This window comes from Aquila chrysaetos, chromosome 4, assembly GCF_900496995.4.
Source record: "Aquila chrysaetos chrysaetos chromosome 4, bAquChr1.4, whole genome shotgun sequence".
NCBI lineage: Eukaryota > Metazoa > Chordata > Aves > Accipitriformes > Accipitridae > Aquila > Aquila chrysaetos.
Genome location: NC_044007.1, coordinates 21,953,041 through 21,977,246, shown reverse-complemented (window position 1 = coordinate 21,977,246; position 24,206 = coordinate 21,953,041). Strand labels below are relative to the sequence as shown.

Below are 24,206 nucleotides of genomic sequence, written 5' to 3'. Positions count from 1 at the left end.
GCAGAGGAAAAGAGGATTTATGTTGTTCTAAAGAGTTCCTATGGTGTCACATGAGACATGTTTTATTAGGAATACTAGATTATAGTTACCTAGAAATGAAAATACTGTGCATATTGTAAAAATAGCTGCCAAAACTCACTGTTTCCCTGTAGATCGAGTGATGATGGGTTCCATCCCCGAGTGCTGAAGTTCTGATTAGTTTTCATTCCTTAGAAAAGCATGAGAGTAATAGCGTTTGCCGTTTATAATCTCTTCTTATTATCCAGGCACAAATATTCCTTTCCAAACATCAACTCAATGAAATATGCTCCAGGGGTGTGACTCTATACACGTTCTTCATGAAGAGTTTCAGCTGGCTTCAAACTGGCATTCTGTTTGCAAAGTTAGTTAGATCAAACCCTAAATATTGTTTACTGTTATTTGGGGGGATTTAAAGACCTTTGAAAGAAACCTGAAAAAAAATACCACATTTACTATCATTACTTTTTAAGGGGTCAGTAAGGAAACAACATCCATGTGCAAGGTTTGATACTGCTTTTGGACTGTCATGAACTATAGTGGAGTAAGTTATTGATACTGCAAAAGACCGCTACAGTGGCTCATAGCTCTTTTTAATGATGTCCAGTGCTTTAGTTTCTTATCACTTTTGGGGGAAGGTTGCCAAATGCTATACACGCCATTAATACAACATACTGGATAAACAGAAAAGAAAGGTAATGTTAAATAGGGGCGAGGAAAATACGGCAGTAAAACTGAATCAAAAATAAAAATGATGTGTTGTAGGTATCAGCAAATTCTGTGAATTCAGCAGAGATACACCTACATTTGCTAAGAAGGCAGGTGTGCTTTAGAGAAAAACAGCTTGCTTGAGGTGGAGGAGAGGAGAAGGATTTGCCTGTGGCTCCTGGGGCTGGTTCCTCCCCAGCTGCTGGGCCACTGACAGGACCAGAGGCAATGGGCACGACCTGAAACACAGGAGGGTCCCTCTGAACATCAGGAAGAACTTTCTCACTGTGAGGGTGACCGAGGACTGGCGCAGGTTGCCCAGAGAGGCTGCGGGGTCTCCCTCCTTGGAGACACTCAAAGCCGCCTGGACACGGACCTGGGCAACTGGCTGCAGGTGACCCCGCTGGAGCAGGGGCCTTGGTCCCTTCCCACCTCAACCCTCCTGCGATTCCGTGATTCATTCCCTCTCCATACAAACCCCGCCAGAGAGCAGACACTTCGCCGGGCGGCTGCAGGTGTGTCGCGCCGGCCGCGGCCTCTGGCGGTGGGCACCGGCCCGAGCTGCCCCCGGCGCCGTTCAGCGCTCTCCGCGCCTCGGCGAAGCGTGGGGGCCCCCTCTCCCCCTCCCCCGGCCTCCTGCCCGTTTTCAGCGTCCCTCTCGGCCCCCGGCCGCCCCCAGCGCTCCCCTCCCGCCTCCCGCCGCGCTGGGGCCACCCGTCGGCCCAGCGGGGACCGGGCGGGGAGGAACAAAGTTTGCGGGCGGTGCCTGCGGGACGGCCCGCCGCTATCGGCCGGCGCCGTTTCCCGGTCCTGCCTCCGGCGCGGTCGGTATTTACAGCCGCCCGCCGCCGGGCCGCCCCGCCGGCGAGGCTCGCACCACGGGCGCCGTCCCCCCCCCCCCCCCGCCCGCCCGCCCGCCCGCCCCGGTGACTTACGCCGCCGGCTGACGGCTCACCCCGCTGATAGGCGGCCCCGTGCTGGATGCGGCGGCCCGCCCCGCCGTGAGCAGCGGCGCCGGCGGAGGCAGCGGCGCAGAGCCGGGGCAGAGCCGGGGCAGAGCCGGGGCAGAGCCGAGCTTCGCGGCGCGCAGCCCGCCCAGCGCTCCCCGCCGCCATCACCCCCCGCGGCACTGAGCGCCCGCGGAGGGCTCCGCTCCCCTCCGCCCCGCTCCGCCGCTGCCCCCCCCCCCCCCCCCCCCCCCGCGCCGCTCCGCGCCGCCCGCCGCCAAGACGCCGCGCTTCTTGTACCGCGCCAAAGGCGGGTGCCGCTCGGCCAAGATGGGCCGGCAGACGGCGGCCGGCGGTCGCGCCATGCAGCGGTCGCAGAGCCGGAGCAGCCTCTCCGCCTCCTTCGAGGCGCTGGCCGTCTACTTCCCCTGCATGAACTCCCTGGAGGAGGAGGACGGAGGTGAGGGGCCGTGGCGGGACCGGGCCGGGGCCGGGGCCGGGTCCGGCGGCAGCAGGTGTGCGCGGGGTGGCGCCCCCGCCCGCGGTCCCGCGGGGGGCTCCGGGGGGTTCCCGGGATGGGGCGGGCCCGGCAGTGGCACCCCGCCGGGGAGGGCCGGGGGTCCCCGTCCCTGTCCCTGTCCCTGTCCCCGTCCCGGCGGGCGGGCGGGCGAGCGGCGGTGCGGAGCGCGGAGCTCGGCGCGGAGACGCGGCTCCCGGAGAGTTACTGGTGGTGAGAGAGGGGTTGGTGAGACGGTGCTTGTAACTGGAGAATGAGGTGTGATTTAAATGATGAGGTTTATCATCACGTTGGAAATGAAGTTACTAGCTGAGCTTTAGTTATGTTGGAAAAAAAAGGGGTAGAGGGTCTCTCCATTTTCTGCTCGTTCATAAGGAAAACAAGCCACAGTTCCTCATGGGTGGCTTTCTGACATGGCGTGGGCTTGCTCAGGTAACCCTTGTCCGTTATTGCAACATAATTTACAAAGAACGCTAGACTTGAACGACTAAATTCTGGCCCTGATTAACTTTTTCTTGGGAACAGCAGTGTAGGTAGAAGGCTCTGCGTACACGTAGACCTTGCAGCTGTCACTCACAGTAAATCGTCGTTACCTGTAAAAGTAAGTCCAACCAGTAAAGTGTGTGTATAATTTCCATGTATTAGTTGCAGGACCACAACCTTACATAAAAAAGAAGAGAAATGCAACGGATTTTCTGTGTAACTGTGGCCAATAAAAAGAAAAGAACAAAGCCTAAGCTAGCTATTAAAAAAACCTGAAAAGTCGAAAGTTCCAGTTACTGTTGGGAATGTGTGTAACAAATGTACATGTAGAGTTAAGCATGGCACCAACCCCTACCCAGGACAGAACTTGTGTTTCATGACTTTGTGTTGAAAATACTTGTTTCGTAAAGAAGATAATGTGGTGTGTTTAAATATGTTTACATACAGAATGAACTGATGATCTTCCCAGTGTTTATCAGAACTAATTCAAGATTTTTAATTTCATTAAGATTAATGGAGCACATTGCACTTTCAATAGATTTTAGCAATATCAAATTAAGATATCAGTATCCATCCAATGCCGGTGGCCAAACATGCATGTACACCATTCATAATCTGTATTTAAAATATCTGCATATATCACCTCCCATGTCTCAGGCCGAGGGTTCAGCAGCAAACGTCTGTCCCCAGCCTTCACACGTCTTGCTTTATCTTTTTGTGTGCAACAGTGCCTAAAGTCTCTTCTCCAGAACATCTTTCCTTGTCTGATGCGAACGCTGAGGTGTGGTCCCCTGCCTTTTCCCCGGACCCTGCTCTGGGGCTGGCCACGCTGCCCCTTCCCATAAAAAAGAGGGAGCTGCCCCCTGGGGCGAAGTGTGCTGTCCTTCAGTACTCTCATCTGCTCCCTGCCTTGAACAATGAAGTGAACTGCGAAATATTGCCAGTAGACTGCAGGGTAGGCTTTAGAGGGCATTTTTAGTTTTTTGCCATGCTAATAAACACAATGGCTGAAAACACATGTTTTTAAAACACTGAAAATGTCATATATTATGCTAAACATGCTTAGGTGTTCTTTAAAGATTTTTCTCTCCATCATTCCAGAATAGTTGTCTTTTCAATCCTGATTATTAGTTACAACAATTGCATTAATGCTGTGTGAAGTCAGGGTATTGATTTGTTTTGTTTTGATCTATTTTCTTGACTTCTCTAGGAAACACTTAACTTATTCCTCAGTTGAGATCTGTGAATGTTTAAAACTGTTCACTGGTTCAAAGACATATGAAATATATGGAAGTCAGTAGAAGAATAGCTGTTAATTTAAGGGTAATTATAATGATTTATTTGGTTTGTGCTGGCAAGTTATCTAAATAGAAGTGTTAAAAGAATGTATACGGATTTTTTTACATGTTGTGTTGATTTACATTATCGGATCCTATTTTAGATGTAGGCTACACTTGAAAATGCATTTCATGTAATTCCATTGAAAAAATAGAGATATAATTGCTATGCAGTTTTTAGGGAGCTGAGTTTCTGCTACCTGAGATTTCAGACATACCAGGTTACAGAGGGAGTGACAGGCATGACAGCTAAACTCTTTTCCCAAGTGCTTTCACTGAGATTAGAAAGAAAAAACGCGATGGGTTTTTTTGATGGCAAGTCACCTCTCTGCTCAAATAAGAATTTGTTGTCTTTTGAGTGCTTCTGTGCAATTTATATTTATGTACCACCAGTGTCCTTAAGTGAGTGTTGTACATGCACTCCCGTGTTCATGTACTTAATGCTCTTCTACAGTTTAATCTGAAAAAGATAGCTGTTAAACCTACTTCGTAAGTTATGCATCCTCAAGATGTAGTTATTTCTGCATATGATGGATAGGTTAAAAAAAGTTAACCTGCTATAGGGGTGCTTTTACATTTCCCACTCAATCACATTTTTAATACAAATAGAAAATCTGACCTGTTGAGGCATTTATTTGTGATACTCGCTTGAAGAATTTTGTTCATTAACTGCTGAAATGAATACACTCGTCCATAGGTAAATCTTTGGGTATGAAAGAATACTAGTATTGTTGAGTTCAGAAGTAACTGAATAGTAAGTAACTCAATACAACATATTAATAAGAATAATTTTAGAAGCTATTTTTGAACATGATGATGGAGAAGATCTATTTGAGTATCAGTTGATTAAAGAAGGAGACTTCCTAAGCCCTGGCATCCAAGCTGTAATGTACTGAAGAAGCGGGCTGTGGAAGGGCTGCAGTTTTCCAGTTGGTAGCCGTGAACTTGCCATGGGTAGGCCTGAACCTGCCATGGTGGGCCAGGTTTGCACCACAGGAAACTGCTGTTCACTCTAGCATTTCCTACTTGCTGATGGGTTAGATGAGTCCTTCAAGTTTATTCACATTCGTTATTTTGAAAGGAGGTTATTCCATTCTATTCTATTCTATTCTTAGCTCTGTCTAGAAAAAGGTATTGAAAAGTCAGGTTTTTTCATCATCATTTTATTTCTGGCATGTGTGCATGTGCACACACAGAACTAACATGTCATATGGTACCAGGGCAAATTACATATGTTATCAAAGTATCAAGGTTATTAAAGGGTGTCTTTTGCATTTTTTGTTAGATTCATTGATGATAAAGTGTACAGCCTGCATAGTAAAGTGAGGATATGCTTGGAACAGATTTAATGCTTGGAACAGATTTAAATTAGAAATTGTTGAAGTGGTGTGGGGACAGAGGGCAAATCAGTCCCTCTCTGAATGCTCTTGGAGCATCCCAAGCCTCACATTTTGTCTGAAATCCTGACTTTGTTGAAATTAATGAAATCTTGTCATTAAATTAAAAAGACCAAGGAATTTCCAGTGTAAATGTGTGTGACGTCCTTTCAGATGTCTGGGTAGTCATAGTGCAAAATTTCTTGCACATAATATATTTAAAAGTAGTGGGTATGAGTTTACTAAACTTTCCTGTGGACAACTGGAAAATGTGCTAGAGCAAATGATTATTATGTACAAGAAGGTTACTGGAGAAGAATTACAGTTGTCCAACATGCACTGAGAAAAGAAGAGAGAGGCTCAGATTGCATGTGGTTACTAGAAAGCCTATGTCTATTTTTATGAGTGGGACTGTTACCTCGGTGCTTCCTCGTTACACCGTGTGTATTGTTTGCTGTAATAAATTTGCACTACAGTTTCCTTTTTATACTCTATTTACATTCACTTCTGATTTGCATTTACACTGAGGTGTTGATATAAACTGTTAAATAGCAGGTTGCCAGGAGTGCAGCTAGGGAACTGCTAGTCATGGCAAGATCTGTGTGCAGAACTATTCTTTCCAAAAGGGAGTATATTTCAGTTTAATGTCTTCTTTTGCCAAAGTTTTTGGGTGGTAGTGAAGCTATGACATTCAAGGGGAAAGTAAAATGCTTTGCAGGTGCTGAAGACAATTCAAGAGATAATTCTTTATAATTTAAGACATAAATGAATTCAGAAAGAACTGGAAAGCAACTCGGTCTCCCAGTATGTTAGAAAAACAAAAGGCAATTGAAAAAAAAAAAGCCACAGAATGTTCTTCAGTCCAAGACAATCATGCCAAAAATAGCAAGAATTAGTTGTGTTAGCTGAGGAGAAGATGCATTACAGTTCTGCATATTGATGTCTACTGAAAGAAGTATCTGAGTGTCGCTGCAGGAGTTCAGCAGGAATAGAAGCACATGATATGCTCCTGTCACCTGCCTGATAACTATCTGGGAAACTTGCTCGAGGGGTTGTTCGATTCCACACAGGTATCAGCAGGAGTGTTGCCATTGATGCTAGTGAGTGAAGGATCAGGACTTATTTAGATGTATGCTGAACTGCTCAGTTGAGCACTGTTATTGGCTTCAGTGGCATTTCTCACCAATTAATCATTGCTCATTGGTAGAGCTGGGATAAAGCTCGGCAGTTCCTGGATGCTGTTCCTGTGGTTAGGCCACCAGATCACACTGTCCCTGTGGAGGTCCCAGTAGACAATAACAAGCAGACAATAATTTAAACAGAAATAGAAAATGGGGGAAGTAGTAACAATAAATTCATTAACACAGTAATTATTAAAGTGAAGAGAATCCTGCACATGAAGTAGTTATGCTTTAAAATTATCCTCTTAAAAAGAATAAAGTAATAGTAGGAATATCAAGCAATGAAGAACATGAGAATAACTACATCTTCTTGGGGGAATTGGCCTACTTTTTGGCCTTGGTGGTAAAGATGACCTTGTTTACGTGCAATGTTCATAGGCAGAGCCAAGGTGGAATATGAAAGAAGGGTATGCTGCCCTGTGGCAGGGTATCACTGTAAAAGATGAAGCTTTAAAGACCCTGGTTTGATTAATGCTAACACGCCAGAGACTGTCTGCTGTGCATCTCATGCAACAGTGGGGTGGCTCATCTTAGAGGATAAAAATCACTCCCAATATGGAATAATAATCATTCCATACAGAATTTGTATGACATTTAAGTTTATGGTCGATAATTTTTTATGTTTGCTGCTAGGGCACGGCTCAGGGGCTGAGCTGAGTCAGCCTTTCCGTCAGTGTGGTGGGGCTGGGTCTCTCCCACTTCTGCAGCTCCTTGGGCTGACTCCAGGGTGGAAGCAGTACAGAAGTCATTTCCAGCAATTTGCATCTCTCTATCCAGTCCCAAGTGTTTTTACCAATTACACTCAGGTACTATACTGATGAAGTAGATGTAGATGCCAAGATGGGTAAGACAAACAAAACACATGTATTCTGGGAAACGTGGAAAATCCACAGAAAAGTAGAAGAGACTGCAGAAGGATTGACATTGAAAGTACAACATACTTCAACCTGACTATATGATAGAAATGCCCAACAGAGTTTTAAAGCTGTATTTCTCTTATATTTGTTGTATTTCTCTTCTGAGCTGCTACTTACACTGCAGCATGTACCTGAATAGCTAACAGGTAACTCAGGTACGGCTATAACAGCAGCAGTGGAGCTACACTGTATGAGAGGTTTCATCTCTGGTGGTACCTACATAAACCTGAAAAAAACTATCTCACTTATATCTACATGCTGTAATTGTCATTTTTCAATGGCAAGGTCAACAGTATAGTCAGAGCAGCGGCACGCTGTGTTGCCATTGTTTCAATTGGAGAGGTAAATGTTTAATAGCAGTAGTTTGAAAATGGGTCATTACAGTGTGAAATTTGCTCAGAGTTTTGGGAACTGTGGTTATTTAAATAATGATATTTGCATGGTATCATTACTCATCTTAGACAAAGCTAGGAGGAAGAACTGTTTCTAATTTGTGTATTCTCAGTAGCCATCCAACTACTTGGCACCATCTATCTCATTAAGCCCTAATAGAGGGTGTTGAATTGCTACATCATTCAAAAATGCTGCGCAGATCCGTCTGATAGTGTATGCAATGACCCTAGCTACCCTAAAAATAATCAAGGTTGGGTTAAAGAATGGTGTTACTGTCATTATTGCTTATTTAGAAAGCATCTCTCAATTCATATAATACAAAAATAAAAAAGCAATTCTAAGCTCCTCAATATATACACTCTTCCCTGTTTAAGAAGTTTTAATCTGCTCTTGGCACTGCATGGCATAATTGTTATTAATAAGTGCATAAGAATGCTATACATCCAGAAATTTGAATGTACATATAAACGTAAAAACATTATCACTCAAAACTGCAGTGATGGTTTCTTTTTACTTAAGATGGTTATCCTTTGTCATTGGCAAAATCAAAGACTGTGTTTAAAAATTGCTTGTGGTGAAGATGTGCGCCTATTTAGTGATTCCTTATGTAAATGGCCTATAAAATTAGAATGTAATTCCACAAAATTGCTTGCCTTATTTTTTCAGGATTTTAATAGCTTCAGGATGAGACTGATTTCCCACTGCTTTGCACTTTTTGTAGCCACGTAGATTGTTGTACAGGATGTGCAAAGTGGATATAAAATGCTACCATTCTGTTTTGATACATGCACAAGATATGACAGTCAGACCTGTGGTATTTGAATGATAAGAACATCTATGCCATGTGCTACTTTATTGTCGTACCTCTGGGTTCAGTTTTAGAGCAATTATACAAGGCTTTTGACCACACCTAGAAAACTGATGGTCTTAGTAACAGAAACAGAGACTTCTGCAGAAGTGCTGGAAAGGCCTGAGTGGCTGTGTGCAGTTGTGTTCCCGATTCACATCTCACTGTCAGGAGTTGCGCATTTCTAAATAAAAGTGATTAGGATAACATATTAATTCTGCATTTGATGTCTGCTGTTTTTATATTGCAATCAGAACTAAACTTTTTTTATGATCCCATATTTGAGACATTTAACGTGCAACAGAATTTTTCCAAGTTAGTTTCAAATCTTTATGGATCTCTGGTTGGACTGGCTAGTCAAGGGGTACTTTACTAGCTCAGTAAACCTCAGGATAGCAGCTGACTTGGAAATATATCTTACACAAATTTGAAGAAAACATTCTTTCTTGGCCCTGCAGGCATACATTTGAAAAAAATAATATAAACGTAATAGAGATGTCCTGATCTCTCTTGGGCCAAATAGATGACTAAAAATTAAAAAACTGGTTTATTTTCTTACTGTGTATTACAATCAAGATCTGTAATCAAGATCTTTAAAACAAAGGATCCAACCAGATCTGCATAGCCAGTTTGTTGTTATGTAGTCAGAACCAAGTAACCAAAAGAGAAGTGGAAATCATATCAGTACTAACATCTGTCATCCTTACAGGTGCAGTTATTTATTTTTGATTCCCTGGGATGGCTCCCAGTCTGTTGGCTGTCTGTTATCTGTTATCGGGGTAAATTCTTTGTCAAGGGAATGGCCAAGCAGCAAACCTCCGTGCTGTGGTTCTTTATACACTTAATTGGGATTTCCATTTTACATAGCACAGGTATTGAAAACAAGCTCTAAGCTGTCAGAGATGGCTATTTGTCCTTTTTATGTGTAGGACATTCAGTAGTGATTCTGAATAATAATACAGGGATACTGGAATTTTAGAAACAGGAAGTAATTATCATGTATGTAGAAAAACAGCTCTTTGTTAACACTTCAGTCTTGTAAAAATGTTTCAAAAACTTTTGGGACCGCTAGTGTTGAAGAGCTTAAACTGATGGATGCCCCACACAGACAAAAGCAGTTTCCATTGTCTGGTGCTCGTAAGAATTTGCTGAAGGGTCAGTTAGGACTGAAGAATGGACATCAGCACAGCAGTGAAATTAAAGTGGCAGAATACAACTTTAAACACATTAAAAAGTGGGAGAGAATAAAGAGCAGGTGCCTGCCTTAAACCACAGCATTGCTTGGGAGCAGTGTGTGGTAAACTGACTTTGCATCACATGGCCACAACAAGCCACAGGGATCTTTTCCAGACTGAAGGTACGACCAGCCTTGCCATGACAGGGAAATGAAATGCAGCAAAGGATGCTACAACCTGGCCGAAGCTTTATATCCCAGGAACAACTGAGATTCGTGATGACTGCCTCTTGGGTCCTCTGTATGGGAATTTATCAAGAATGGGACCCAAAAGCTTCTTAATTAACCTTAATCTTAATTAACCATGCTTCCAGTATGGCCAGAGGAAAGAGAGAGGAGGAAACACAAAGGCACAGGACAAGAGTGAAGAAGCATTTTTTGACTAAAAATGAAAAACTAGTGAGGTCTCCCAAGAAATTAAAAAATGCATAGGACAAACTGAGGCTGTCAGTCCAGACTCTCTGAGAGTTTCCAAACCTGGCTGCTCCCATACTGAAGAGCTTCCCCACTGAAGGCAGCTCTGCTTTTGGGCTATCAGGGCAGGACATCCCCATCCCAGTTGGAATTTCTCAGTGTTTTACGTTCAGATGCTCATGGGAGCAGGAACTGGAACACGTCTTCCCTTCTTCCTTACAAGTGCGAAGTAAGGGAGGTCCCCTGGCTACAGTTTCTCCCTGGCCCTGCAAATGCTCTTTGGGCTTCATAAATGCTTATGGCATGTGCTATGAAAAAGCTCCATCAGAAGGACTGTAACAGGATGCTTCATAAGCTGGTCGTTAGCACTGGCCTCTGAGAATTGGTGAGATGGGCTCATAGCTTCTCAAACTGAGGTGACAGTGGAATCTGGGTTTCCCAAAGCCTGCTTAAATTAGTAGATCTTAATCTGTGGCTGCTGCTTGGGGTCTGTGGGTGACACAAGGAGAGAAACAACTCAGCTGTGGTTCTCGGCAGTGCTTAAACAAGAGCTAAATGCCTCATTCAGTGCGGCCCAAACCTGGGCTGTTCCAGACACAGAATTGTGTGACTGCAAGGGAATTTGAGACCCACCCCATCTCCCTTTTCTTAGGTAGGATCAAATGTTTTTGGACTGTCTCTGATGATTTTATCTAACCTGTTCTTAACATGCCTAGAGCAGATCTCTAGAGCTTTACTCTTGAAAAAGGGTCACTTACAGGCAGCTAACTCCTGAGTTCAAATGAAAAGACTGAGGCAGTTTTTATGCAGCCTTTTCGGTGAGGTGAGGTGAGGTGAGGAGAGCAGAGAAGAGGCACCTCAAGCACTTGAGTGTGTTTCTGAAGGCGCAGCTGCTCTGTACTCAGTGCAAGTCCTACCGAGAGCTCACGTAGCACGGGGGGACTGGCATAGCCAGCCTGCCTCTGCCTGCGCCAGCGACGTCCTCTCTCGGGGCTCTGTGCCTGGTGGTGAGCAGTTGTTGGAGGCTTTTGCTGACAGTGAGCTGAGAGCTCGAGCTCTCCCCGCCGGAGGCAAATTTCATCTGGCTAGATCCCAGATCACGGAAGGCAATCTGTTGCATTCACTGCAGTTTTCGACTTGTCCTCATCTGATATTGAAGATCGTATCGGTAGTTTTGCACCCCTAATTTGCAAGTGATTTGCACTCCAAGTTGTGGGAACAAATAATTCCATGTGTAATTTAGAAAATGTGGCCTGTGGAGTCTATTTGCAGTAACCATATTAGTTAAATTACGAGTGTGATTAACTGTACGAATGAATGTGCTTTCTTAAATGCCAAAGCAATTATTTCTGGTAATTTATTCCACTCCTTACAATATGGCTGCAAGAATCTGAACTAGTGTTTTTCAGATAATATATTCCATATTTGTGATGGGGACTTGAGAGAAATTTCTTCTTTCTAGGGCAATTAGATTATACTAATTTGGAGAACATTTTCAACGTTCTTTATTAGAGCTTAGTAAATTGTGAGTAAAATGATTTTCAATGTAGGTAGTCAGCAACACACTTAGCAACAAAATATACTATTAAACTCTCTTGTTTCTACATCCTTTCATTTGGTAGGATTAAAAACAGGGTGAGCATGAGGTGAATGTATATGTCTATATACTTTATGATTATAAAACCAACCCACACTTAGAGTGGCACTAGTTACATGTTTACTTCTGTGTTAGTGTCAGATGCATTCCCAAGTTATTCATCTAGCTAGAGATTAGCATCACCTCAGTTGGGTTCATTAACTGTATGTTTGTTTTCACAAATGGTTTTGGGAAATGATTTGTCTTAAAACAAAAAGGACAACTTTAAAATATACTGTTGGTTTGTTCCTTTTGGGCTGGGTCCAGGACAGAATGCAGCCACACAAGTAGTTGAATTAGCACAACAGAGGAGGTTTTAATTTCCCGGCATGAATGAGGGAAAACAGTTTGGATTTACTAGTGGTAAGACCTTCAACCAGATCTTCTACCAGCTACAGCTTGGAAGTATGGCACCAAAGACTGTTTCTTTGAGTTGAGTAACTACTTTGCATTTTCATTGCTACTTGCAACTTTTTAAGTATTTTAATGCTGAATTTATGAGACACAAATTATGGATTATGTAAATACTGTCTTTGCTTTTAAATTGTTTGAGGAGTTGTGGGATTATTTTTTATTTATTACATTTTTCCAGGGACCAGTGTATTGCAAGTATTGTGGGCAATCAAGTGTAGGTATTTCTCATGTGTATTATTACATATTAGTTTAGCCAAGCTTAATCTGAAAGAATATTCATCTCTAAAGCAGTGGCTCAGGAATCATGCCTGTAATCTGGGTCGTCTTCTTTACTTCTATTCCAAATTGCCATTTTGCTGTTAAAGTCTTCATTTCTTATTTCACAAAGCATCAACATCATGATTAGGAGCCTTATTGCTGAAAGGTCAGATATTTCTCTTTTGAGACCATCAGAGAGCTCTGCCTGTTTCTGTTGAAAACTGGAAAATAGTTATTCACAGAGCCTCCTTTCAACCCTCCTTAAATTCAGTGGTAAGGTCAAAATAATTAGTTTACCACCTGCACTTATACAAAAGCTGGATATACTATGCATGCCTAACTTTCATGCTGTATCCAAGTTGTATCTTTGCAGCTGTCGGCCTGTCTTCATGTGAGCAAGAGCACTTATTTTGGTTAAAATGAAAAAAAGTAAAACTGCTTAAAAATAAGATTCAGAGGGATGCTAAGAACAGCTACACGTGTGCCTCTATGAAGACTTGAATGGCAATTGTACCAGTTCTGTCTTGATTTCTCAGTAAATTGATGTGCAACAGATGTGTTGATTGTTTTTCCTGTGAATGTTCTGCTAGAGTGAAGGCATACAGACTTTTAATTCTAATTCAGAAAAAAATCTGCCCTACTAATTAATAAAAGTTACTGTGTACTCCTTCACATATCACATATTCAAACACATATTTATCCCAAACCCCAAAATCTTTGAAAGATATGACATGAAGAGATTGAAGAATCATGCAAGATGGAGATGTTCTGTTAAATTTGCATGAGAGAATTCATGTTTGCAACAATGAATTGAGAATGACCACCATTCAACAAGGCTGAATGAAAATGAATGCTTACTAATCAAAAAGAGCCCTTACAATGTAAGAGCAATATCCTGTAACAATACTTGAATGAAAAGAGCATGGAGCTTCAGGAATTGGGTGCCTTTCACATGTAACTATGATGCAGTGTACCTTTTCTACAAAACTGTAGCACAATTTTTTCCTGGCAGTTTTGTGGGAATATTTCTTTGATGTGAGTGATTGGATTTTAGAACAACTCTGGACCAGTGTTGGAAGTCAGCTGCCAGCTTTCATTAGTTTAATATAAATAATAAAACCAGCAGACACTTGGAACAGTACAAACCAATAGAAATGAAATTGTTGGCTTCTGCCCTTCATTTTTCATATGTAATGTTAGCCTTGCATCTTTTTTATTTGTATTTATTGCACCAGGTATTGATGGGCATTTTCAGAAGTAGTTTTGACGTAGTAAAAAAATTATTTCACTCTGTTGGGTAATAAATTCATGTGGGTAGCTGAAGTTCTAGAGGAAAATTATTGCTTCTGTTATTTTTATATACTCATGAAAAGTTATGGTCTTAAGGAATGCATAGAAGGCTTGTAATAAGCAATATGATTTGAACCACTCATGATACTGTTATAGAAATGTCTCACTACTGCTAAATATTGCAAAGTTATTAATCTTTCTTGACAAGGGGCCAGTGGGTTTCAAGGTGTTTTGGGTGTCTATTTCCCACTTCACTAAAATTCCCGTGTTTTTTATCTGACCTAATATCCCTCCTGACGGGAGGCCCTGGGAGACTGTCGTGGTTTAACCCCAGCCGGCAGCTCAGCCCCACATAGCCGCTCACTCACTCTCCCCTGCAGCAAGATGGGGGAGAGGATCGGAAGAATAAAAGTGAGAAAACTCATGGGCTGAGATAAAGACAGTTTAGTAGGTAAAGCAAAAGCCGTGCGCGCAAGCAAAGCAAAACACGGAATTCATTCACCACTTCCCATGGGCAGGCAGGTGTTCAGCCATCTCCAGGAAAGCAGGGCTCCATCACGTGTAAGACTTACTTGGGAAGACAAACGCCATCACTCCAAACATCCCCCCTTCCTCCTTCTTTCCCCAGCTTTATATGCTGAGCGTGACGTCCTATGGCATGGAATATCCCTTTGGTCAGTTGGGGTCAGCTGTCCCGGCTGTGTCCCCTCCCAACTCCTTGTGCTCCCCCCAGCCTCCTTGCTGGTGGGGTGGGGTGAGGAGCAGAAGAGGCCTTGGCTCTGTGTGAGTACCCCTCAGCAGTAACAAAAACATCCCTGTGTTATCAACACTGTTTTCAGCACAAATCCAAAACATAGCCCCATACTAGCTACTGTGAAGAAAATTAAGTCTATGCCAGCCAAAACCAGCACAGAGACTTCAGCCTACACTCCAACCTGTAGGACAGAGTGACACTGAGTGTGGACATTGAAATTGATGTCCCGCTCCTATTCCCTGTCTGAGGGTGCAGGTCCTCTTACTCTAAGCCAGCCCCTGTGCTCACACGTTCTTCTCGGGGTGTAAGAGCCCTTATCCCAGGACAATCTCCTCCCTTGCTCATTTCCTTTCTCGAATCCTAGAGCTTCACCAACCCCACAGGTCCAGCAGTTCTTCTGACCTCTGGTACATGATGAGCCAGAGAAGGTGTAAAGGGTAGCAGAGGCTACAAACAACTGCAGAAGAGAGTGAGTCCCTAGTTATCCTAGGATATTGGATATTACTCTACCCTCATTGTATCACTGTTTAAGAATTCCGATATTATTTGGTGTTGTGTACATTTAGAGTTGTTGTTCTTTTATAATATTATCAGTATATCACACACCACTGTGCTGAAGTCAGGGGGGTAGTGAACAGATGAAAGAAATTGCAATGCAGAATTCCTTGCCCCATTGCAGGGTCCAGCATTTAAAGTCAGAAGTGACATGGAGTGACTGTCTTATTCATGAAAGAAAAACTGAAGCTTCATTCCTACTAATTTCTTTCCTTTCTTTTTTTTTTGCTTTCAACATATGTTCTGGCTGAGGTCTTGATCAAAATTCCTACACTAAAATGCTGCTTTATTAAGTTTTGAGTATTTTTTCCCTTGTCTGATACTCAGCTATCTGCCACTTTGCTGTTTTTACAACTAAAATTAAACTATGCAAGCAGATACAAAAAAAGTTACTCTTGGAGGTGGTAACAAAGTTTCATATTGTGCATCAAAGTCAATACTGTATTTTTTAGATATACAGTTAAAGCTGCTAGTGAAATGAGAAGAGCGTGAATAGAGAAGAAAGAATGGGAAGGCTTCTTGATTTGTTGTTTACTGTCCTCACTAATGGATATCTGTAACTTGATTTAGCAGATGATGACCAAATGTTTTTAAATCAAATAATTCATCTGAATTAGAACATTCCTCAGACACTGCAGGTTTTGACATAATGGGAGCATTTTAATTGAATTGCTAAGAGAGATGTATTCATCCAGAGAAAACATATTTTAAACACACTGGACTATGGATAGTGTAAATCTGGTTACCTCGGTGGGCAGACTTGTGTCGCGCGTATGCTGTCTGCCCTCGGAAAGCAGACGGTGACAGAACTAAGGTCCTGTAAAAGAGATTTATGCTGCTGCTTGCCTATTATTTAAAAAAAACGGTCATTTTTAAATGGAAGTTCTGGCACAGGCCATCGATTTCTGGCTCCGAGTGTTTCTGCCACAGGGAGTGGTGGAGTGCTGCCCGCAGGGCGGCCGAGCCGCGACAGCGCCGTGCGATGGGGGCTTCTTTTTTGTCTCCGCAGAAGCAGGGGGCAAGAAGCTGCGGAGCACCGTCCAGAGGAGCACTGAGACAGGGCTGGCTGTGGAGATGAGGAACTGGATGACCCGTCAGGCCAGCCGGGAGTCGACGGATGGGAGCATGAACAGCTACAGCTCTGAGGGAAAGTAAGCAGCAGTTACAACTGTGGTTGCCTGATGTCTCTCCAGGAAACCGGTAGTTAGACAAAAGTGCGGTGAGCGCTGTAGGCCCTGTTCTGTCAGAATTCCCTTCACAAGCTAGTGTCATTGATGGACCAAGCCTAAGTCTTCCCCTGTGACCAAAAGAATCTCCCATTGTTGGTGCAGGAAGGACGAGGATCGTTTCTGGCGTGCCATGAGCAAGGCGCCTGGTGGGTCAGAGCATCGGCATGCGGTGTGGCAGGAGGGGCAGCGGGTGCAGTGCGCCGCGTAAAACACAGAAAAGGACAGGTCCTCTTCTGAAAACTCCTTGCATACGTCTGCGCTGTGCAGAGCAGAGCATTTCCAGGTGTCCTTCACTGGGCTCAAGAGTTTTTCAAAGATTCTTCTAATTAATCCTGAAGAAGTGGTCTGGGCAGAAGTATGAGACTGTCATGTGTCATGCTTTTCATAAAAGCCCAAGTTAAAAGACTTCTGAGTGGTATGTTCAAGACATTGCCCAGAAAAATCTTATTGTGCATAGATTTATTAGTGGTATTCACGGCACTGGACGATACACCTACACTGGACAATATATCTTACACGTCCAAGTTGATGCACTATATGCGTTTGAGATGGACATTTATTTTTGGTTGGTCATTACAAATCTCATTAGCTCTTACTGCCTTGTAATGGATCACAGATAACTTATGGCAAGAATTTGGATTTTAAGTTACTTTGGTCATTTGCCACAATGGATTTCAGTTCCATTATTGAATAGACATCATTACCAAAGACATTTTAAACAAAATGTTTATAAAGAATGCTGATTTTAAAAGTAGTGACCAGTGTTCAGTCTAATGTAATAATTTCACTGGATACATATGACATTCAGCCATTGAGTTCATGTTGACTGAGACGCCTTCATGTAACTAAATTACTGGTAAGGGCATGTATTAGTATCTTACTGAACTGGTCACATATGAATACTACAATAATTAACAGTGGTCTTTAGTACATTGGGTAAAGAGAGCATGATGGAAAAATATTACTGTGGAAATTAGACTTAGTGAGGGTTAGTGCTTTCTTCACCTGTTTGTTTATATGCTGGAAGCCAAATTGCTGCTTGTTGAACACTGTGAAGTTTTGAAAATTACAGTAATTGTTTTGTAATCTTGTCAGTGTAAATAAGTTCCTTGTGAGCAGTAGTACCAAAACCATAAACGCTAAATGCAAAACATCTAGAAAACAAAAAAGGGCAAATTCAAGTGTATTTATTTTTGTTTTTTTCCAATATTATTTTTTAGTTTGATTTTCCCCGGTGTAAGGTTGGCTGCAGACAGCCAGTTCAGTGATTTTCTGGATGGACTTGGTCCTGCCCAGCTTGTAGGACGACAGACTTTGGCAACACCATCAATGGGTAAGCATTTATGTCCTATAGATATGATATAATCTACTGGGTCTGGTAATTAGAACATAGAAATTATCTGGAGTCTAAGTCTTTAAATACGGATTTCCCATGTGGTTTTGAACAACTCGGTTAAGACCAAAACTATAACCTCAGCCAAAGTTGAACATAATTGTGGATGCTCATTAAGACACTCAAAAGTAGAAAGGTGCTTTGAAAAATTCAGTCTTTTATCTCTTCTTCTTCAGTTTTCTAACTTTAAAATGTGGCTAATGAGACCAATCCTTTCTCTGAATCACTTGGATAGTATTGAATAAAAATGGAAATTTAGGTGCAAAGTATTTGTTATTATTGTGCTTACAGGCTTTTTTTATATTCGCAAGTTATCTTTTCATAGCTTGTCTTAAACTAGAGGCACGGTGAAGAGATTTTAAACAGTTTTACAGAGCTGCTTTGTACTAATGCCCTTGCTGCCTTTATTTTTTCAGAAATTAAGACCAAAAAAATAATTTAATTTGAAGTGATAGGGGCATGGGAAGTGGGAGACAAGATGTTATTGCAGGGTTTTTTAATTGTTTACTAACATAAATAGCAGTGAAGAGAATAAGTATTAAAATATCTAATAGTGTTAAAATCCAGATCATACTTACTGGTGGAATGCAGACCATACAAGTCATCATGCATTCATCCTAGAAATTCCCATGGCTTTTCATATATTGAGGTATTTCTGAATTACAATGCCAGGATTTCTTTCTGTTGTCTAGGAGATATCCAGGTGGGAATGATGGACAAGAAAGGACAACTGGAAGTAGAAATAATCCGAGCCCGTGGCCTTGTTGTAAAACCAGGTTCAAAGACACTGCCAGGTAAGGAAGAAAAATCTTAGCAACAAGAATAGAGTTCTACCAAAAAAATCCAGCAAACCCCCAACTTCTGAGGCTTTACTGTTCAACTTATGTAAACTCTTAGCAAATTCACATATCAGTAGATGACAGTATTGTACACTGAAATGCATAATGTATTGAAACAGTATACAAAAAATCAACCCTTCTTAAGGAGGAAAAAAAAAAAATTAGACTGGTGTTTGGGCTACCAGAAGACAAAAAAGTATTTCAGTAACAGCAAATGCATTGTTGGTTATGGGGTAGAAAGGAAGGTATATACTGAAGATGTGATATAGGAATCTTAGGGCTGAAGAGGGTATCAACAAGAGGTGTGGAATAGGTAACTACTCGAAAAGTAGACCGGTATTTGCTACTTACTCCTTATTTTATAATCTGATGTCCTATAACACTATGTGAAAAGGACAATATAATGATATTTTTAGCAAGCTCTTCTGCCAAAATAGAAATTGTGTCAGAGTCTTTTCTTCACTGATTTTCACCTTGTAGATAATTTGAAATTATTAACAATTTGGAGCATTGATCCAAATCTCTCCAAAGTCAATGCAAGTCATTCATTTACTTAACAGGCCTATTTTGCATACTGTACAGTATAGGGATACTATATATAGGAATATCTGATTTTTTCCAGGTCAGAAACTGAATTGTTTCATGGCAAGAGAGACATATAAAAAGAAATAAAGAAAAAGTTATAACATGGAGAAAAGTAAAGGAAATGCATGGATGCTTTGCATGTGAATAAATGTTAATATTGCTTGTGGAGATTTGTTCATATAAGTTATATATCCAGTAAAAGGCAGATTTTATCATATGGTGATAGAACAGCACATCTGTTATGCAAGAAATCTGGACTTCTTTACTTACTGTTCTTTATTTTCTTTCTTCTAAGCACCATATGTAAAGGTGTATCTATTAGAAAATGGAGTCTGCATAGCCAAAAAGAAAACAAAGGTAGCAAGAAAAACGCTGGAACCACTTTATCAGCAACTTCTATCATTTGAAGAAAGTCCCCAAGGAAAAGTTTTACAGGTAATTTGCATCAATAGTCTTCCAAATCTGAAAACGTCACCTGTACAGTTTTCACTGAATGAGTTTCAAACTTCCTTTCATGCTTCACGTGGCAAGTTCTGCTATCTCAAATACTTGTTGAGCAGATAAATACTACAGTAATAACTGTTGATGCAAGTAGAAACTGCAGAGCAAAAGTTAGTTGTAGATTTTTTTGCTTCTAATATATGTATGGGCTCCTTCTCTCACTGGGCTTTCTCTAGTATCATGGATAACTTCTCTGTTACTGCCCAGGTCATTTCTGTCACTGCATCATGATTAGTATACACAGAACTAAACTATGTCAGCAGTCAAACATTTCATTCTTTACTATAATTAAATAAGCAGAGACATTTGATGAATCAGGTTGAAGCTCTCATCATTTTTGCTGAAATTTTTCTATTTTCTTGTGTTCCTTTGCTAACAGATAATTGTTTGGGGAGACTATGGACGTATGGATCACAAATCCTTTATGGGAGTGGCGCAGATACTTTTAGATGAACTGGACCTGTCCAACATGGTGATTGGGTGGTTCAAACTCTTCCCTCCTTCTTCCCTAGTAGACCCAACTTTAGCTCCTCTCACTAGAAGAGCTTCCCAATCATCTCTTGAAAGTTCAACAGGACCTTCGTATGCTCGCTCATAGCAGCTGTGAAACTGTTGTCATAGCAACCAGCGTTACAAAAAAAATAAAATTACAGGTCGCAAACCCTGGTAACACTGCATGCTTAATGTTGTGTCTTCTGAGCCTGTTTCTAGGGCTGCAACGCGATCCTGTGTTCTCAAGGAAGTTGCACACATTGTGCCCTACGGAAGGCCCTCAGGTGAAGGACTGAAGTCATGAAGAACTGATAGGTTTGGAGTTCAGGGACACTCAGTTTTGGTCCAATCTGAAGCCATGGACTAAACTAAAAGAATCAATCTGTTTCATGCAACAAAAGTCCTTTTCAATGGCATATCTGTTTTGTTGCTCCCGTTTCTTTATTTATCTGCCCTGCCCTCCTAATGCTTGGTTATGCCACAGAAATGGAGTTAGCCTCCCATGAAGCCATGTTACGAGTCAGTGGATTAGCAGACATTGGAAGAAAAGAAGAATGTAAGGATGCTAGAAAAGTCAACTGTCGTTTGAAACAGTTGCTGGAGATCCGAAAACTCTTCATACTGAAAAGGTTCAAGACTTAAAGTGGCAGGCTTCATACCTCCAGCTATAGATACAGTGAAACCCCAGATATGATGGACTCTCTGAAAAATAAAGTTCTGTGGATATACTGTACTGTATGAAATTAAAGAAACTTTTTTGCATGGACACAGATTTAGCTGAACACTTAAATTATTTTCTTGGGGCTGCAACTTGCAAAAAAAAAGAATAAATCAGCCATTTTCAACAATTTATATTATTTTTAAAAATAAATTTCACTAGTGCATGGTTTTAAAGGGAAGAGAATGCAACAGGGTGATACAAAGACACACCACGTTTATCATTCTTTAAACCAGTCATGGTCTGTATTTTTGCAGACATATATTAAAAATAAAAAATAATTTCTAGCAAATATTTAAAATTCTGTTTATGTGACAAGAAATAAGTGTAATATATTAAATTTATTTAAATGTAAAAGGTACAAGCCTTGTAAAGTTCAACATAATGTGCAAATTGTACACTTCTTTTACCTCCTCCTTTCTCTATCTCTCCTCCCAGTCTCCCTTCTTCCTTTTGCTCTTTTTCCCCTCTACCTCCCAGGATGACCATCATATTCTAAAATGGCTACCTTTTGACTTATTACTCTCTTATGCCCCGTATTTGGTTCAGGGTTGCAGATTGTTCTGCATTTCTGAATTATTTGAGAAAAATATTGTTTAAGAACTTACTTTTTTTCAAGCATGTTGAAAAGGATTTTGCAACATGGCTTGGGAGTACATTAATGTAATTCAGCATGTATTTGATAAAGAAGATATTTGAACTTTTTGCAATTTATTGTACAGTGCATGGTAACTTATTTTCATTTTTTCTCACCTTCAAATTGAATTCTACAGCAAAATACTGGAATCATGTGGCCATTGTAAGATGTCTTCAATAAATTTGTTTTCAGCACCAGCATCTTTCATTCAAAGGTTGAACTATCATTTCTTGAAGGTTTTTGGAAAGAGGAAAAATTTAAGTACCTGGTTGATTTTTAGGAAATAAATTTAAACACCTTTATTTGCACTAAACCAAATTAATTGCTACATTTTTGAGATTACAAAAGCAACAAAGGTTACTAATTCATACAGTTCTTCTGCTGTAAAGTTCAATTTTCATAAACTATTTGTGTTGCAAAAGACATAATTAGGTAATATCAGTCTGGAAAATATCAATCTTTGGTTTGTAAAATAGCCTTAAAGAAAGCTTATCAGTACCACTCTGACAGCCATTTGACACCATTACCAGAACCCTCATTGCAGTCAGTGGATCTTCAAAAACCTGTTTTTTTGTAGCAGACAGTAACTACCGTTGGGTGGTGCTGCAAGTTCAAGCTTCTCCTTAAATTTCATTATTTAAAAGGAATGTAACTGGCTAACATTTAATAACAAAATATCCTTTTTTTCTGGGTCTTTGTATGCCTTTAATACCTATTTAAGGTTTAATATTGAAACCTTGTAATAATTTTTGAAATACACATTACATTTACCTTTAAGGCCACACAGAATTATTCTGATTTTATTTGAAAATCTATTGAAGTTTCCCATTAAGAAATTGTACCTGCCTCATAAGAGGGCAAAAGTAATAACAGTATCACTTAAAATGCCTTTTACTTTGTGCAATATCATATAAATCAAGATTGTGTCTTGTCTTCAGAGTTTATATAATGGATTATTGTTAAGTTAATGGACAGACTGGTAAAATTATATTTATTGAAATAATTTAGACACCTGTCTACCAGCAGTAAATAAATACTACTAACATACAGTCTACAGTATCCCCTAGGATATTAAACAAAAATACATAAGCATTTTCCTGATACTGTGGGATGTGCTCACACATTCTTGTATGCATAGTCCTATATAAATTATTTCAAATTTTAAAATCAAGGACATGACGCATGGAAGGTTTGTACATACTTGTCATTATGCAATATTTATTTTAAAAAAATTAATGTATTTTTTTTAATTTTCACACGTCTGCAACTCTACTTATGGTTTAGTCATGTAAATAGCACTATTCCAGTGATCACTGCTGTCTTGTACATAGTACGTTTTAAAACGTTAAAAGGAATTACAGTTGGGGGAAAAAAAAAAGGGCAGATTAGGCCTGTGATGAACACCAACTAATGTAAATCAAACTCATTCTGGTGATGGTATTTAACACTTTAAATAAAACATTTTCTTTACAGAACTCGTGTGCAGCACTTTGTTGCTTTTCTCTGAGATGGTCGGCAGCATCCTTCAGTGGAGCTCGTGGCAAACAGCACATGCAGCTGAAGAAGCAGCAAGCTTTTCTTCTCCTAACAGTGCTGCCAATGAAATGTCATTTTTAGGATAACACGTTCACGGCCGGAGGTTTTCGGACGGTGCGTGCACGCAGGCCGGGGGAGCGGTGGGAGGCTGGGTCTGCCTGTCCCCCAGCCGGGCGTCGGGCTCCGCGCTCCGGCCGCGCTCCTGCTCTCACATGCCGAAACAGGCGCAGAGCTGCAGGGCTGGAGCTGCCTCTAAGCTGCCAACCCGGGCTGCGAGGACGTGCTCCATCTCCGATATAACCAGCACACTGAACGTGCTGGGAGGGTGAAGTGCTGCTGCCAGCTGGCGTGGAGCGGCTGTGCCACCCGGTTAGGCTTCCAGCGTTTGAAACAGGGTGGCCACACTCAAGGGAGCTGTTGGGGATGGCTGTGGATCGAACTCCCGTCCTGTGTCCGGGTGGGTGAGGAGGGCGCTGCCCGGCCTTCCCAGGGCAACGCCAGCGGTGTTCCCTGCCCAGGTAGGTTCCTGCCACTAGGAAAGCTGTAGCCTTAGATTTTTAGCTGCTGGACTATAATATTAAACAGGTTGTTAAAAAGAGTAAGTGTGCAAGCTTCCACCCCATCCCTAGATACCACCTAATATTAGGCGCCTTTCTTTTATGAGCAGGGCACAAATGAGGACAGAGCAGCCAGCCGGCAGTGGGGCTCATGCAGCCTCTGCAGCAGGGAACAGGCAGTGGTCCAACACCTCTACAGCTCTGTGAGGGGCTGAGGGTGGAGATGGGGATGGAGATGGTGGGAGCGGAGGCTTTTCTCTCTACCTGACTGCTCAGAGGCAGCATCAGCACAGGCAGTGGTGACAGGGCAAAACACAAGCACTGCCACTAAGTCGGGTACCTATGCCTTGGAAATTTACTGAAGGCTGAGAGGCTGGCTGGCAGTTTGCACAGCAAAATGTGAGTATTCGATTCCAGATATGAGGTGAAAGAAAGGCACT

The 24,206-nt window shown here is 41.7% G+C and overlaps 1 protein-coding gene across 50 annotated transcripts in view; it reads left to right on the top strand.

The window, feature by feature from the left end:
* The window catches only part of RIMS2 (regulating synaptic membrane exocytosis 2), a 486,153-nt gene extending 463,005 nt beyond the window's left edge, over positions 1 to 23,148 (top strand). For all 50 annotated transcript variants that reach the window (XM_030011022.2, XM_030011023.2, XM_030011017.2 and 47 more), the window contains 5 exons: positions 16,289 to 16,430; positions 17,729 to 17,841; positions 18,594 to 18,695; positions 19,621 to 19,760; positions 20,206 to 23,148. In XM_030011022.2, the coding sequence (XP_029866882.1) occupies positions 16,289 to 16,430; positions 17,729 to 17,841; positions 18,594 to 18,695; positions 19,621 to 19,760; positions 20,206 to 20,424 (716 nt within the window). In that variant the 3' untranslated portion in view covers positions 20,425 to 23,148. The remainder of the gene's footprint in view (positions 1 to 16,288; positions 16,431 to 17,728; positions 17,842 to 18,593; positions 18,696 to 19,620; positions 19,761 to 20,205) is intronic.
* Positions 23,149 to 24,206: the final 1,058 nt, after the last annotated feature.